A 15,187-nucleotide genomic window follows, 5' to 3' on the forward strand; every position below is an offset into this window, starting at 1 on the left:
ATTGCTTCAGTGGCATCTTTATGTGACCCCTCGAGGGATGCATTGGTGGGCTTTATGTAGCTGATGTTGACCAGCACTGGGTGCAGGGTCCTGCTTTGGGGTTGGCAGTGCAGTGCCATGGAGTAAACGTGGCAAGGCAGGAGCAGGGCTGACAGCTCCTGCGGGCCAGGGCTGCACCAGAGCTCTGGGAGCATCCTGCAATCCATGCAGACACGTCACTTCAGAAGGGGCAGGTTGCAGGTCAGCGACGAGGGGATTTGTGGGGTGTGGGCTCTTGGCTTCTTCTTGAAAGGGGGCTACTGCAACACATGGGAATTGGCCAAGTGCCTGCCAACAGGAAGCCACTGCTGGCACCTTGCCAGGAGTTTGGGGGCCTTGCATCACTTTAATTTGAGATGTGTTTACTGGGGGATGGCATTTTGCTGCTGGCTGTCTGGAAACTACACGTCCCAGCATGCTCCTTCGCTTGTCACTCAGAGGGAGCGTGGTACCACAGGATTTGTAGTCTCAGTGCTTGCCACTTCAGGGTTTTGCTGTAACTGGGAAGGGCTCTGATTCAGCATCGCTGGGCACATCCAGGCTGCAAGACATAGGACTGGTCTCTGCCTCCTGTTTTCCTATCCTTCTGCCACCCACTTGCTCACTGCAAGACCAGGTTGGCCTTTTTATGTCACCAGGCTGGGGAGGGGATCTGGTCCTATTCTTACTCATTTGCAACGTAAATATTTTGGTCCTGAATACGTTGCTGGGAGCTGGGTGTCACGTTGAGGAGCATGATTCATTCATGCTGCTGCTGCTCGGAGCACAGTGAGGCAGCCCTGGGACAGGTCCCAAAGATTTCCTGTGATCGCGGCTGGTGGGGAATTTGGGACGTCACGTTCGAGTAAGTCAGAGTGCTTTTTGCACAATTCCTGCAAGCCAGGAGTATTGTGCCATGTGTACTGTATTCGGGACTTGCCATCCCCAAAATGTGGTTGTTGTGGGTGGGTTGCATTTCCAGAGGGAGAAATAATGAAGGGCAAGGCTGAGCTGCAGTTCTTGCCTTCTCCAGCTGCTGGTGTGCAGAAAAGGTTGCAGGGTTTAGGGTTTGTGTTGGTCCCAGCCAGCATAAGAAGTAAAGGTACAAAGCAGTGCAAGTTGAAAGCCTGCTTCACATCAAGGAGACTCAGGCAGAGTTTCTCCAGTGGGACCAGAGCATCCCTGTGTATTTTAGAGGGATGTGGGACAACCTGAGGTGAGACGCTGGGCAGACAGGGCTGGGGCCGTGGAAGATGCCCCTCCATCCCACCCTTCCACTGGCAATGCTGTGCTGCCAGAAGGGACATTTCTTGTCCCACTTTGATCAGTGGTGCAGGATGGGCTGCACCCTCCACCCCAGGACTGATTCCCTCCATCCCCCCCATGTGTCACTTTGTCCTCCCCATGCTGCTGAGGGCCGGTGTGGGCAGCGCCCAGATTCGTTCTGGCATCCTTCGTTAGACGCTGTTTGTTCATGCTGCATTTTTCTTTTTGCTGGCTTGTTTGGACACGCACTGGTACATTCACGGCACTCAGGCAGTAACGTGAGTCTCTTTCCCATTAGGAAAGGGGCCAGGATTTGGGGGGGCTGGGAGGGTGGCTTAAGCAGTAGTTTTTGAGATATTTCCTTCTGCTGCCACACCCTGCGTGAAAGAGCAATATCCGCGGCTTCAGCTGCTATCGCAAGGCTCTGAACGTCTCTCTTTTAATATAGATTGGTATCATTTTGCATTTTAAAGTAAAAACACGCTGCAAGCTGCAGACAGCTGTCGGTTGGCAGCTTTGTTTGAACATCTGGTATTGCTGGGCTGCTGTTCAGCGCAATCTAACTATGGGATTCATAAAGATTATAATCCGGGCTTTCAGATTCTCAACAACCACCTCACCAAAAAAAAAAAAATTGGTAAGAGAAAAAACCCAGCAGAGAGGCAATGGAGGGTCCTTGGTGTTCAGCAGACTGTGGCCATGGTCATTGGGTTGGATGGACTCGCTGTACCTTTCCTTGGCTGCCCACAGGTGCTGACAGGCTGCTTCCAGCCTGCAAAATGCCAGGCACAGGGGAGCTGTGCAAGTGCGAAGTCTTTTCCCCGCTTCTGTTTTTTCCAGCTTGTGTGCTGAATCTGGTCTCATACTCCTCTGGGTGGTGTCTGGCGCTGGTGAGCTGAAGCAGCAGATTCTGCTGTGGCTTTCAGTAGATGTTTCTAACAGTTGTCTGCAGCAACAAGACTTGGTTTCTTTTTCTTTAAAGTAAATGATGGAGGAGCCAAGGCTTGCAGTAAACATTTTGGCATGTCAAAACCTCATTTCCAAGAGAAATTGAGTCTGCTTTTCTTGAAGCAACTGAAAGGTTGAGATAGCCACCTCTGTAAGCCCCATCCATCCTTCTGCAAGTCAGGCACTTTCCCTGGCACCTTTGAGAATTAAGCGACCTCTAAGCCCCTAACGAGTTTTATAAATCTTGTTAGTTGATCTGCATTTTTGCAAAGCTCTTTGAATCCAGCCTATTGGTGCATAAGTCACCTTGACTTTCCTCAAGGCTTTGACTCCCAATTCACTTTCAGGCTCCATTTGTCAGTTGGAGGTGCACAAAAACGTCCCCCTTATCTTTATTAGAGAAAAAAAAAGCTGCCTGGAGAAATGTAGCTGCACTTCAGTTGGTGCAGGCCAGTAATAGACGTGCATATAAACCTGTTCTGTCCTTGTTTGTGTTGATTTAACTTACCAGTACAAATTAAAATAGCCTTGAGCGGTTGGAAGTTTAACTAGATCAGTTGGGAGGAAAAAAACTGAAATCATGGCCTTTAAATCAAAGGCGGGTTTTCTTTCTAGTGCTGCCTGAGTCTGGAGAGGTGCCTTGTGCAGCTGGACCCCTTGTCTTTGGCTCACCAGATGAGACTGATGGGGCACGTGGCTGCAGGTCATTGCCAGTGGTCTCATGGCCAGGACCTGGCTACATGTGGGTACTGCTGCTACTCTGCCCCTCAGAGGTGTCTGAGCTCCCCATAAAACCTGTTTATGCTTCCAGATCCTCATGCCAGGCTCCCTCCAGAGCAGAAACTAGAAATCATGGGGGTGGGGAGCCAAAGAGGCTGTTGTTTAGAGCTCAGGGCTTCCCATGGCAGGACTCAGCCTGATGGGTGCTGAGTGGAGGTCTTTGGGCAGGGGAGAGGCTGCTCAGCCTGCAGTGGGAGCAAGGGTGGAAGAGGCTGGCTGTGTTTCACCCCTGCAGGGATAAGGCTCTGAGATCACACAGGCCAGCTGGATCTTGAATCCAAGATGTTTATTTGGAAGGGGGAGTGAGAGTTTCTCAATTTTGCAGGGCTTGCAGATGGGGTAGGTTTGCTGCCAAGCAATAGGATGGGTCTTTGCAGGATGGCTCCTTTGTAAGGCAAGCCATTCCCCCAGCCACAGTTTGGGAACAACTGGCTGAGACCCTGAGATTTTGTCAACATTGGGAAGATCTTGGAATTCAACAGAGCTAGACAAGACTGGGACAGCAACAGATTGAGGCAGGATTGGGGGTGCTGCCAAAGCCTGTTGGATTTTTTGTGGGGGTTATTGGAGGAGCAACTGAGAAATGATATGTCAGAGCAATAGGACTGGTGTGAGGACTTTCTGATTCAGCTGAATTTTAGCACTGAGTTATCTCCCTTTGCTGCCCAGACTGCCACCATTGGAGCTGGCAGAGCACTTCTGAGAGCCAGCTGGGGGAGATGATCCCACCAAAGACAGACTGCTCTTTTCTTTCTGGATTAATTTTTTATTTGTATCTGGGAAGGGCAGATGTATGAAAACAGACATGAGGGAGAAAAGGATTGTAGGGCCCCCCTAATGTCCATATAAATTGATTGAAGCATTTGAGAAACCACAAGCACAGAGTGTGCTGAAGACAGAAAGGGCAGGACTTATTACACGATCTTTTAGGCTCTGAAAAACTGTGAAATCTGGTGAATCCCACTCAATACAGTTGCAGGCCCCAGATTTTATTTTCTGGCATGGCAGGGATGAAGCACAAGGCAGTGCTGGTCTTCAGGAGCAGTTGTGCTCCAGGTGTTGGTGTCAGTCTGAGCTCCCAAGTGGCTGGAAACAGTTGCTCAAGGCACTTGGGTCTGGGTGTCTGAAACTTTTCGGGAGGTCACAAACCCTGCACTTTTCCTGCAGTCTCCAGTGCTGGTGCTCCTGAGTTGGTTACTGAAAGGGCATTTGGTGCTGGGCAGGGCAGATTGTGCCAGGGCCTGCAGCCAGAGCCCTGTGCTGGAGATGGCTCAGCAGCAGGGTGAATTTTGGCACTCATTTATAAGCAGCCCTAAACATGTACATTTTCCCCCTGAAACTGAAAGAGGTGGTGAAAAGAAAGCCACCGAAGGCCGCCTGGGATGGGCTGTGTTCAAACCCAGGCCTGGATGGGGATCTCTTCTCCCTCCCTGCCCAGCAGAGAGAAATGAAATTTCTTGAGCTCCTCAGTGCCCTGAGGGCCTGGTCGTGCCTGCAGCCCCAGCCCTCAGAGCTGGCTGCACCACCATCTTGCTCCTTCACCACCCAAATGCATCTGCTGTCCCTGTGGCATTGGGACACAGTGTGGGAGCATTTTCCCTGATGGGATGCTGTCTCTCCTGGCAGGTACAGGGCAGGAAGTGGCTCTACTGGCCAGGTCACTAGTGAGGCTCTCCAAGGCTCAGTTTTGAGACCAGTCGTGTTTAATACTAGGAGGGCTCTAGAGAGAGATCTGGACAGGCTGAATCGATGGGCCAAGGCCAGTTATATATGAGGTTCAACAAAGTGAAGTGCTGGATGCTGCACTTGGATCACAACAACCCCACACAGTGCTACAGGCTGGGGGGCAGAGTGGCTGGATGCTGCCCAGCAGAAACAGAGCTGAGGACCATAAGCCAGCAGTTGCCCAGGTGGCCAGGAAGGCCAGTGGCATCCTGGCTTGTGTAGCAGTAGTGTGGCCAGCAGGACCAGGACTGTGATCACTCCCCTGTACTCAGTGCAGCACCTCAAATCCCATGGTCAGTTTTGGACCCCTTACTGCAAGAAAACTACTGAGGTGCTGGAGTGAGTCCAGAGAAGGGCAACAGAGCTGGTGAAGGGTCTGGAGCACAAGTGCTGTGAGGAGTGGCTGAGGGAGCTGGGGGTGGTTTTGGGGCTACCTGGAGGAAAGGAAGCTCAGGGGAGACCTTACCACTCTCTACAACTGCCTGAGAGGAGGGTGTAGCAAGGTGGACCTCTTCTCCCAGACAACAAGTGACAGGACGAGGACAAGCCTCAAGCCATGCTAGGGAGGGTTCACGTTGGGCATCAGGAAGAATTTCTTCACTGAAAGGGAGGTTAAGCATTAGAATGGGCTGCCCAGGGAGGTTGTGGAGTCACCATCCCTGAAAGTGTTCTAGAAATGACTGGACCTGACCATTAGTGCTAATGGTTTAGTTGACAAAGTGGTGTTCAGTCAAAGGTTGAACTCAAAGATTTTGGAGGTGTTTTCCAATCTTAATGAGTTTATGATTCTATGATTCTATCACCAGGGCTCATCTTTGTCCTGTGGAGCCAGCAGCATCAGTCATGGCTCACCTGGCTGCATGCTCGGCATGCAAACTGGCTTCTTGTCCTGGTATTTGTCTTCCTGGTGCATTTCCAGCCCCTTTTTTCCTCTTCTCCACGTCTTATGAGTGAGTCTGGAGCCCCAGGTCTGGCACAGGCAGTTTACCCTGCTTTCAGTGCCTCTATTGTGCTTTGCATGGAGGGAGCCTCTGTTTTGAAGGGTACAACACCCATACGGGAATCACCTCATAGCCAGTTATGAGGAAGGCTCCTTCCTCCAGGACTTGCAAGGCTGCTGGTAGAGAGATGATGTGTCTCCAGCCACTGGCCTCATCTCTCTGCCCCTTAATCTCCCTTATCCTCCTTTTCCTCTCGAAGCAAATCTTCGTTCCGACTCCAAGGACACTGACAGCTGTGGCAGCTGGGCCATGGCTTGAAGCTGGGGTCCAAACCCTTTAGGTAGTGCCCCAGCCTCATTCCCCCATTTGTGTGAGAGGCACAGCATGAAGTAACTCCCATGGCTGTAGTGAGCAGGGGGATGCACAGAGGCCCAGGAAGGTGAATTAGCATTCTCAAGATCCTCCTGAAGGGTTGCTTTCTGACAGACAATAGGTCCCCATTTCCTGACCTCCAGAAATCCGGCTCCTGGCCCCATGCAACACAATGCCTTGTATTTTCTTTTTATTAACAAGTTCTTCCTTTCTGCTAGGTGTAAACAAGGGAAAGAGCTGTCCCAGGCTGCAGGCACTGGCACAGCCCTTTGGTGGCTCAGGATCTGCTCTGGTACAGGGACATGGAGAGAAATATGGTCTGCCATGCCCACTGTCCTGGGATGCCCCAAGAGCCAGGCCTGACCTGGTTCTGCTAAACAGTCATGAGTCATGGGTCCACGGGAGCATCCAGCTGCTGTGTGCCACTTGTGCTGCAGGGATGCCCTGTGCTGGGGTGGGCACAGGAGGTGGGACATGGGGCTGTGCCTGTGGGGTAGCCTGTGGAGATGGAACATGGGTCTAAACCTGATGGTTTCTTCTCCAGGGAGGGCTCAGAGGCCAGGCAGCATCTCACAGGGTGATGTGGACAAGCAGGAGGCATCCTTGCCCACTCCAGCATGACAACAGGGTAGAGAGCTGCTCTTGCAAGAGGCACCTACCTGTACCTGCTCTTCCCCCAAGCTGGAGCTGATTATTTGGCCTTCAGCCCTTTTCTACAAAGCACCAGCTCTCCTGGTGCTCAGGTCTCCCTCAGTGCTGGAAAGGGGGTCTCTTTGGTGCCTCTTCACTGCATGGCTGCTACTTCCATCCCTTCCTAGCAAGGGCAGCTATTAATATCTCAGGCTGTTCCCCTCCCCTCTTCCTTCCCCTGTTGAGGGTAAACCAGCCTGATCTCTGCACAGGGAGCACTGTGAGAAAAGCCAAAGCCTGGAGCACTGTTTGCTCCAGTCTGGCCAGGGGAGGCAAGACCTCATGCTCCGGCTGGAGACCTTCCCTTCTGCATGGTGCTTACTGTAAATGTGTGCAAGATGAAACCCCAACCAGAAAGCATTTCCTTCCTGCCTCTTTAAGTGGATCAGCCTCCTGCAAGTGTTGTGAGGGCTGTGGGGAGTTTGAAAGGGCTGGTTTTGCCTAGATCTGGTCAGCAGGAGACCACCAGCAGGGTGGGAGGGATGCTCCAGGGCTTTGGGCTGTGGCAGTGCACGATGCATTATCTTATGATGTGAGATCCTGTTTTTGGGGGCAGTGGGGTGCTGTGCCCCAGATGTACACAGTGTCAGGGTTCTGATGTGTTAGCAGGTGGGGTGACACTTTCAGGAGAGATGAAAATAGCTCATCACGTGGGTTTTTCTCAGAAAATGGTCCAGCTGACAGTGGAGCGGGGCTGGCGAGAGGGAAGCCTGTGTGTGGGAGGCCTGGGGAGGCGAAAGGTTGCACTCGCCTCCTTGGCCCAGGGCTTTTGGTGCATTAAAATTCAGTCACTGTGACTTCAGGCCCGTCTCCAGCAACGTGCTGGGACATGTGTCTCAATGGGGGCTCTTGATCCCGGTCCCTGGGCTGAGCTGCAGGTGTCTGGAGCCATTCCCGCTGCAGGCATCTGCCCTTTGCAGCTTCCTCGCTCCGGTTCCACCTTCCTCCTCCTCCTCCTCACCCTTCCTGCCCCTCATGCTCCAAGCTGCTCCCTCCGTTCTCGCTTTCCGGTGACTGCAAACAATGTCCTTATTCACTCAGTGGCTGGGATTTGGCGGCGAGGGGAAGGCCTGGGCGCAGAGGAGGAGGAGGAAAGAGAGAGGCAGAGAAGTGAGTGTGCCTGTCCTGGGCCAGCTGTCCAGCTGTGGTTAAAGGTGCTCTGTGGGGCAGGCTGGCTCTCTGCTGCCCCAGTTTCCTATGGGAATTAGAGCTGTGCACTCCTGTGGTTTGTCCACCTGCCCTGCTGTAGTACCCTCCAAGCCCACAGACAGTTTCAGCAGAGTTTATTGGGAATTAGCATCCTGCAAGCATCGCACAGGTTAGGGTGTGGGCACTCGGTTGCTCTTGCAAGGTGAACGGCCCTGAAGGGTGCACAGTGCCTATTAGACATCAAGAGAAGCTGCATGGGCTCCATTTGCCCTGTGAACACAGTAAGGCTTTTCACTGCTTCAGCTCTTGTTTAAAGCCACAGCAGCTCAGCAGGTCATGGGGCACTGCTCTGCCTCTGGTGAAGCTGCCAGGCTCCTTCCTGATCCTGCTGGGAATTGGGCAGGGGCTGGTGAGCATTCCAGCCCCCAGGGAAGGGGTGCCAGAGGCTGTCCCCTGCCAGCTCGCCCTGGGAGGCACACAAGGGCCCTGACCAGCCTCAGGGAACACAAAACCTTGGGGCATGTCGTGGGATTTTGCTGCCCTGCTGCTGGCCCCAGGGCAATGGGCATCTGGGGGCTGCAAAGAGGAGATGAGGGGAGTGCTGAGCCTCAGGCAGGGCAGGGCCATAATCCACTGTGGGCTCAGCAGTGAGCACAGGCTTAGCTCTGCCCTTTGGGAGAGGACAGTGTTGAGACCAGCCTAAGACAAATCAAGGGAAATATTGTGCCCGCAGACTGCTCCCTGCCTGGGACATCTTGGGTGGGTGTGAGCTCCTTCCTACACCCCAGTGCCCCCATTTACAGTGGAGGTTTCCCCATCTGGTTGAGCTGGACCTATGTGTGTAACACATCTGAGGCTTGTGGTGGTGCAGCCATGCAGTGGCTCTCGGATGAGCAGCATAGGTGCCAGAGCTGCTAAACTCTTTATTACTATCTTCCTGTCTTGTGGCTGCAGGCATTTAATGTTGCAGAAGTTCTTTGTTGGGATGGCCCTGTCCCCCAGCAGACATATCCCTATGCCCTGCCTGGCAGGGTGGATGTGTCCCATGCTGGGGCAGCCACAGGGATCTGGGGTCAGTGCATAGTCTGCACCTTACTGCACTCCCTCTGAGCAGGGGGTGCAGGCAGGGCGAGGCAGGCAGGGTGTGGTTTCCCTGGTGGTGATTTCCTCCCAGCCAAGTGCTGTGGACAGCAATGGTCAGGAAGCCTTCCCCCAGCACAGTCCCATGGGGACCAGCTGTGTGCATCCTCCCTGCAATGAGACCTTGCAGTGTTTGCTTTGCTTCCTGCAGAGATGTCCCTCCAAGCTGTGTTTCAGTCCCAGTGCATGACCTTGGTACCCCAAACCCATCTGACCACAATTAGTGCTCAGGAATCACTCTCCTCTGCCTGCAGGGGAGGAGTGCACCCTTTCTCCTGAAGGGAAGTGAATGGTAGTGTCCCCTCCTTTGACCTTCCACCTTTGGTAGTCCAGCTCCCTTGCAGAGCTGATGCCCATGGTGTGTTTGCAAGCTCCCTGTATGGCAGCAAAAGGGAGCTCCCTTTTGTACCCACACTTCATTTTTCTCCATGAGGAGGGGGGAGATTATGTTCATCTGCTGCAGAATAAGCTGGTGTCCATGAACTAGCCCAGTCTCACGGGGGCCTACAGGGTCATGGTGGACTAGCCACTTACCCTAGCCACCGATTAATTTATTAATTAATGAGATGAATTCACTCTCAGCTGGTGCTGGAATAAAAAGCATTTTTAGTATGCGTTTCGCAAACTGGCGACGTGTCTCGGAAAAGACAAACTGGGATCAGAGTTGCGCACAGCCTGGGAAGGGTGCCTGGACAGAGGGAGCCTCGGCTCTCCCAGCATCAAGGTCATGCATGAAATATGAGAAATTACCCCAAGAAATTCTGATCCTGGAGGAGGAGGAGTTCATGACTTCAGAAATGCCAGATTTGGGAGGGGATGGAAGGGGAAGGGATATATTTTCCTTTTCAAAATACCTAAGGAATTCAGCCTGTGCTGCATAGACAATGAGATTTTGCCCCTCAGTTCCAGAAGGGGTAGTTCATACCCTTGTGTCTTGTTAAGGTTTTGTTGCCGTGGGTGAAAAGCCCTCCCATTCCACTGCAATCCAGGCACGTACAGTTTTTAAATCACCCTAAAAAAAGAGTGGCTCAAGTATGAGGTTTAAAGAAAGTGCTGCATGTCCTCTATTTTGTCTGATTTCTGTGGCTTTAGGTTGGATTTTGGTCACTTTTTCCAGCTGTGAGGTGATACTAAATTAACTTTTATATATATATATATATATATATATATATATATATATAAAAAGGTAATTTTTACATATGTTTATATGTATATTTGTGATTTCCCATAATTGCATGATTCCTGGAGTGGAGCAGTCTGAGGTTTGTTACAAAACACAAAGGTTGGCAGCTCTGCCGCGGCAGCTGCAGGGCGATGGTACGTGCGTGTCCGGGCTGTTTGGTGCCTCCCTCGGGGGTCCCTCAGACCAGTGGGGCTGCCAGGGTGGCCTCTGCCTGCCTGGCATCTGCCAGTGATGGGAAACCCTGCTTTCCCCTGCTGCAGCATCCCAGCAGCATCAGGGAGAAGGGCAGTGTCTGCCTTGGGTATGTCAGATACCTGATAGGTATGACAGAGTGGGATGGGGATTGGCCTCTGTGCCCAGCGAGGGATCCTGTCCTATGTTTTTTACCCACTCCTGTCCCAGCTGGCAGACAGGGAAGTCAGGCTGAGGATGGGGCTGCTCCTGGGGGCCTGGCTAGACTTGGCTGTCCTCCTGGTGGGCTGGTGTGGGCTGGGTCTGGCTGCCTGTGGTGGAGATGGCGAGTCTGTGGCAGGGAGGGAGGTGCAGGGAAGGGCTCGGTGCAAAGCTCACTGTGTCCTTTGGCTGCCCAGCACGGGGCGTGAGCAGCACAGCCTGCACTGCACGACCTGCCCAACTCCCACATTCAGCTGGCCTCCTGCAAGCAGGGATGTTGGAAGGAATCTCTTTCCTTGGAGCCCAGGAGCAGGCTTGTTGCCTGCCACTTCTCAACCCACGTACACGGGGCTGTTTTCTGTTTAGTGCAATACAACAGTTGTCAACCTGCTCCACAGTTCTGCCTGGTGCTTGACCCAAAACCCTGTCTGAGACCCTAGAGAAACCCCCAGCAGCTCCACACTCAGGCCTGGCTGTTGGCACAGGACCTGGGACACAGTTCCTGCCTTGGTTCTCCAGGGTTCAAGCAAGTGGTGTTGCGCTCACTCTCCAGAGCTCAGTTCCCACCATGTTAAACCTGGGAGTGGACTGCAGCCTCCTGCTGCTGCAGCAGCACAAAAAACAATCATTTTACAATGAAAAAATGAGATTGTTAATATATGCCTCAAATCTTTCTCGGTGTGGATGCTTCCAGTGATGGCCGTGAATGCTGCAGGCCCATGTGTTTCTGTAGGCATGCACAGCAAATGTCCCCCCGTGGGCTGGGGGTCCGCATTGCTGCGACTGCCCCTCAGCCCCTGTTTCAGTGGATGTGCTGTCTGTGTGTCTGTCTGCATGGGCCTGGGTGGGTGCACACATGTGCATCCTGGGCATGCATGTGCAGTGTGCTGTGAGTAGGAAGCTGGGTTTTTTTAGCTCCTCGTTATTATTAGTGGTAGGAGCCCAGTGACAGTAAGGCTGGAGGTGCCTGAGACCTTAAGAAAAACAACAGGAGGGAGGAGGCTTCGCATTCCTGCTCCTGAATTGAGTCGGAGGTGACAGCCTTTCCCTGCAATGCAATTAATCCCGGCAGCGCCTCTGCCACCCTCCCCCTCCCGCCTCGTCCAGGAATTAATTACTTGATTATAAATTCCCGAGTGGCGGTTTATAATAGCAATAATCCCCTCGAAATTCATTCTTGCTGCCGGTTTCTTTCCATCTCGCCCCCGTCGTTGAGTCTCGAACGCCGCATCTCCTTGCCGGGTGAAGCCCTTCTCCTCGCCCCGCTGGTGTCCTGGCTTTTCCGCCCAGTAAACACGAAGGGCGAATATTTGGAGTTGATTTTGAGGGGTGTTTTGGGAAGCCCTGCTCCTGCTCACAGGGATGGAGCCCTTCTCTCATGGGCAGTGGGTTTCTCCAGGCTGGGAATCATGCAGGAGCGAGGCGCTCGCGCTGATAGCTGGGGATAAGGTTTTGTCCCAGTTATTTGGTGGATGGCCCAGGCCCAGCCCCAAGGAGTAGGGCTGGGGGCTGGCAGTGTGGTGGGAGAAGGCTCCTTTCCTCCTCACTCTGTCCCTCCAGATTACGCTGACGCTGGCTCTGGGGCTTGTCAAGGAGGCGGGGAAGGGAGAAAGGATTTGGCGTGGCGTACAGAGCGCGAGGGAGGTGGTGATGTCTCACAGGAGCCTGCTGGCGATGGGTGATGGGCCTCAAATGGTACTGCCTTAGTGGGGGATGAGCCTCTCTGCGTGCCCCCACAGTCCCCAGGGCTTGGCCCTGACCCAACCCCACTGACCAGGCTGCAGAAACTCCCTGAGGTGCTGCCCCCCATCCAGGGGACCCAGCGCAGCCGATAACACAGCCCGGCACAGGCAGCCCTCTGCCATTCCTGCCATTGAAATAACCAAATTTCCAGCTCCACAAGCTACCCGGGGGCTTTCAGCCTGGCAGTGGCATCCTGCTGGGTAAAAGCACCATCCCTCCTGAACGGTGTGGGCAGAGCCAGTGTGGGCAGCACTGATGTTCACTGGCACATGCGGCTGCTGGGCTCTGACGATGCTGCTTTCTCTCCTCTCTGCAGAAGATGCTGATGAAGCAGCAGGACCGCCTGGAGGAGCGGGAGCAGGACATCGAGGAGCAGCTCTACAAGCTGGAATCAGACAAGCGGCTGGTCGAGGTAACCAGTGCCTCCCCCTGCCACGGCCAGTCCCAGGGACTGTCCCCCTGTGGCACAATGGGGACAAGCTCGTGGGACACAGAGTCAGATGGGCAGGGAGGAAGGCAGGCATGCAGGGGAGGAGTAGCTGGACAGACTTCCAGCCTCCATTTCAGTGTCATCAGTCATCATTTTGGAAGAATAAAGTAAGTGTTTGGAGCTGCTCTGCAGCCTCATGGGCCCTGGGTTGAGTTGGAAGACAAGGAACAAGGTTGCTCTTAAATATCAGATGGCACATCCTGCCTCAGCTCAGCACAGCCTTTCTCAGGAAGGGAGTGCCTGTGGTCCTTAAAGCCCCTTGGCCTCCCAGAGCATGAAGGGAAAGGCTCTGGAACATGAAGTGTCTCCAGCCTGGGATGGGGCTGAGGATGAGGATGAAGGTGGGAAAGGGCATGCAGATAGGGATGGGTGGGATTTTTCAGGAGAGCACACTTCCATTGGTGGTGTAGCAGGTTGTTCCTTGGGATTGGGTCTCTGGAGCTGATCCCCACACAGACCCCAGGAAGTAAGTCCAGGAATCTGCTGAACCAATCAAACCTTCAGAGTGCCCCTGTTGGGTCTCTGGCACATAGAAGTCCTCCCATGTGGGAGTTGACAGCAGGGTTTGAGCTGCCTGGGTGTTGCTGGAGAGCAGAGCTGGGGTGCCGCTTTCAGGCTGCATTCTGTACTGAGAAAGAACCCAGGTGTCCTGGAACAACCAGGAAGAGGTCAAAGAGCACAGAGCACTGACCCTGCTCTTCTCCCCAGGAGAAGGTGAACCAGCTGAAGGATGAGGTGCGCCTGCAGTACGAGAAGATGCACCAGATCTTGGATGAGGACTTGCGGAAGACCATGGAGATCCTGGACAAGGCCCAGGCCAAGTTCTGCAACGAGAACGCGGCCCAGGTTCTGCACCTCAATGAGCGCATGCAGGAGGCCAAGAAGCTCCTCAGCTCTGTCCAGGTCATGTTTGACAAAACTGAGGACATCAACTTCATGAAGGTAAGACAAGCTGCCCATGCCAGGGTGGGACGGGGGCTGTGGAGAGGCTTGGTTGTGTGGGAAGAACTGGGTATGTGTGGGGGGTGGTGGGGAGCAGGATGGCGACATTGGCAGGGCTGGCTGGTGTCTCCAGAGTGCTCAGCGGTGGATGAAGTCAAGGAGAAGTGAGGCAGGCTCAGTGCTGGCCTCAAATGAAGAGGTGCCACAGCTGGAGATGGGGCTGGAGCAGCCCATGCAGGGGAAAGGGGGCTCAGTGCCCATGGTCAGATTGTCCCCTCCTGGGGGGCCATGGAAGCTGACACTGAAAGGGGGCATGGCCACCATGGCAGGGATTGGCCTTACTGACCAGAGCTTCTCCTTCCACTTCTAGAACACCAAGTCTGTGAAAATCTTAATGGACAGGTAAGCGCAGCGGGACAGACGTGTTTGGGGAAAAGGGTGTGTTCATGTCCACAGGGGTGGCAGCAGCACAATATCCAGAGGAAGACCAGGGCCAGGGATGCTACAGGGTTTGGAAGAGACATGTGCCATGCTCAGCTTCCCCCTCTCTCTGTCTGTGAGGATGAAAAAATCCCCTTGTGCAGCCATTGAATCAAGTCCTCCCCGTGGACTAGGGGAATCTCAGTGTTGTGCTTGTGGAAGAGCAGAGGATGGGACCAGCAGGGTTGGGATGCAGGGCTCCATCCAACTCCACTGGGCAGAGGCAGGGCAGGGAGTTAAAGGCAGCACTAGCAGAGCAGAGATGAGCTGGGATGGCCATGCAGTGGGGACATGGACTGCAGGAGGTGTGCCCTGGCAGGGGACATTCAAGCAAACTGGACAGGGAAGGTCCTGCCTGCCAGAGACAGCCAGCTCACTTCTGTCCTCTACCCTGGGGATGGGGTTTGGCTCCAGGAGGGCGTGAGGGGAGGAGCTGTCCCTCTCCTGAGTTCACCCTGTAACTCACACCTCTCTGCCTGCCATCCCCAACAGAACTCAGAACTGTACAGGTGGCAGCCTGCCCCCACCCAAAATCGGCCACCTCAACTCCAAGCTCTTCCTGAACGAGATTGCCAAGAAGGAGAAGCAGCTGAGGAAGTTGCTGGAAGGTGGGTGAAACCTGAGAGGTGTAGGGGCATGGGACCTCACTACCTCCTGTAGCTGTAGCTGGCTGCCCAGCAGATCCCAGTACAAAACGGTGGGGAGAGCCCTTTGGGGCAGGGACCCCTTGGAGCCCCTCTGCAGTCAGCAGGGAGAGTCACCAAGCCAGTTCCTGACTCTCCCCAGGGCATTTTCCTTGTCTTGTGAAATAGCTGTGTTCTGGGGTTACACAAAACCCTGAAATACAGAGCTTTTGGTGGTTTGGCCATTGCCAGGAAAAGTCAGTGGAAAGATGGGGGTCAGCATATGGGCAGGGACAGCCAGGGA

At 53.8% G+C, this 15,187-nt stretch overlaps 1 protein-coding gene across 1 annotated transcript in view; it reads left to right on the forward strand.

Annotated features, from left to right (window-relative positions):
- Positions 1-15,187, forward strand: part of TRIM8 (tripartite motif containing 8) — a 30,212-nt gene that overhangs the window by 13,565 nt on the left and 1,460 nt on the right. Inside the window, exons 3-6 of the mRNA XM_005481138.3 lie at positions 12,665-12,760; positions 13,547-13,780; positions 14,151-14,182; positions 14,753-14,868. Coding sequence (XP_005481195.1) covers positions 12,665-12,760; positions 13,547-13,780; positions 14,151-14,182; positions 14,753-14,868 — 478 coding nt within the window. The remainder of the gene's footprint in view (positions 1-12,664; positions 12,761-13,546; positions 13,781-14,150; positions 14,183-14,752; positions 14,869-15,187) is intronic.

Source organism: Zonotrichia albicollis, chromosome 7, assembly GCF_047830755.1.
Source record: "Zonotrichia albicollis isolate bZonAlb1 chromosome 7, bZonAlb1.hap1, whole genome shotgun sequence".
NCBI lineage: Eukaryota > Metazoa > Chordata > Aves > Passeriformes > Passerellidae > Zonotrichia > Zonotrichia albicollis.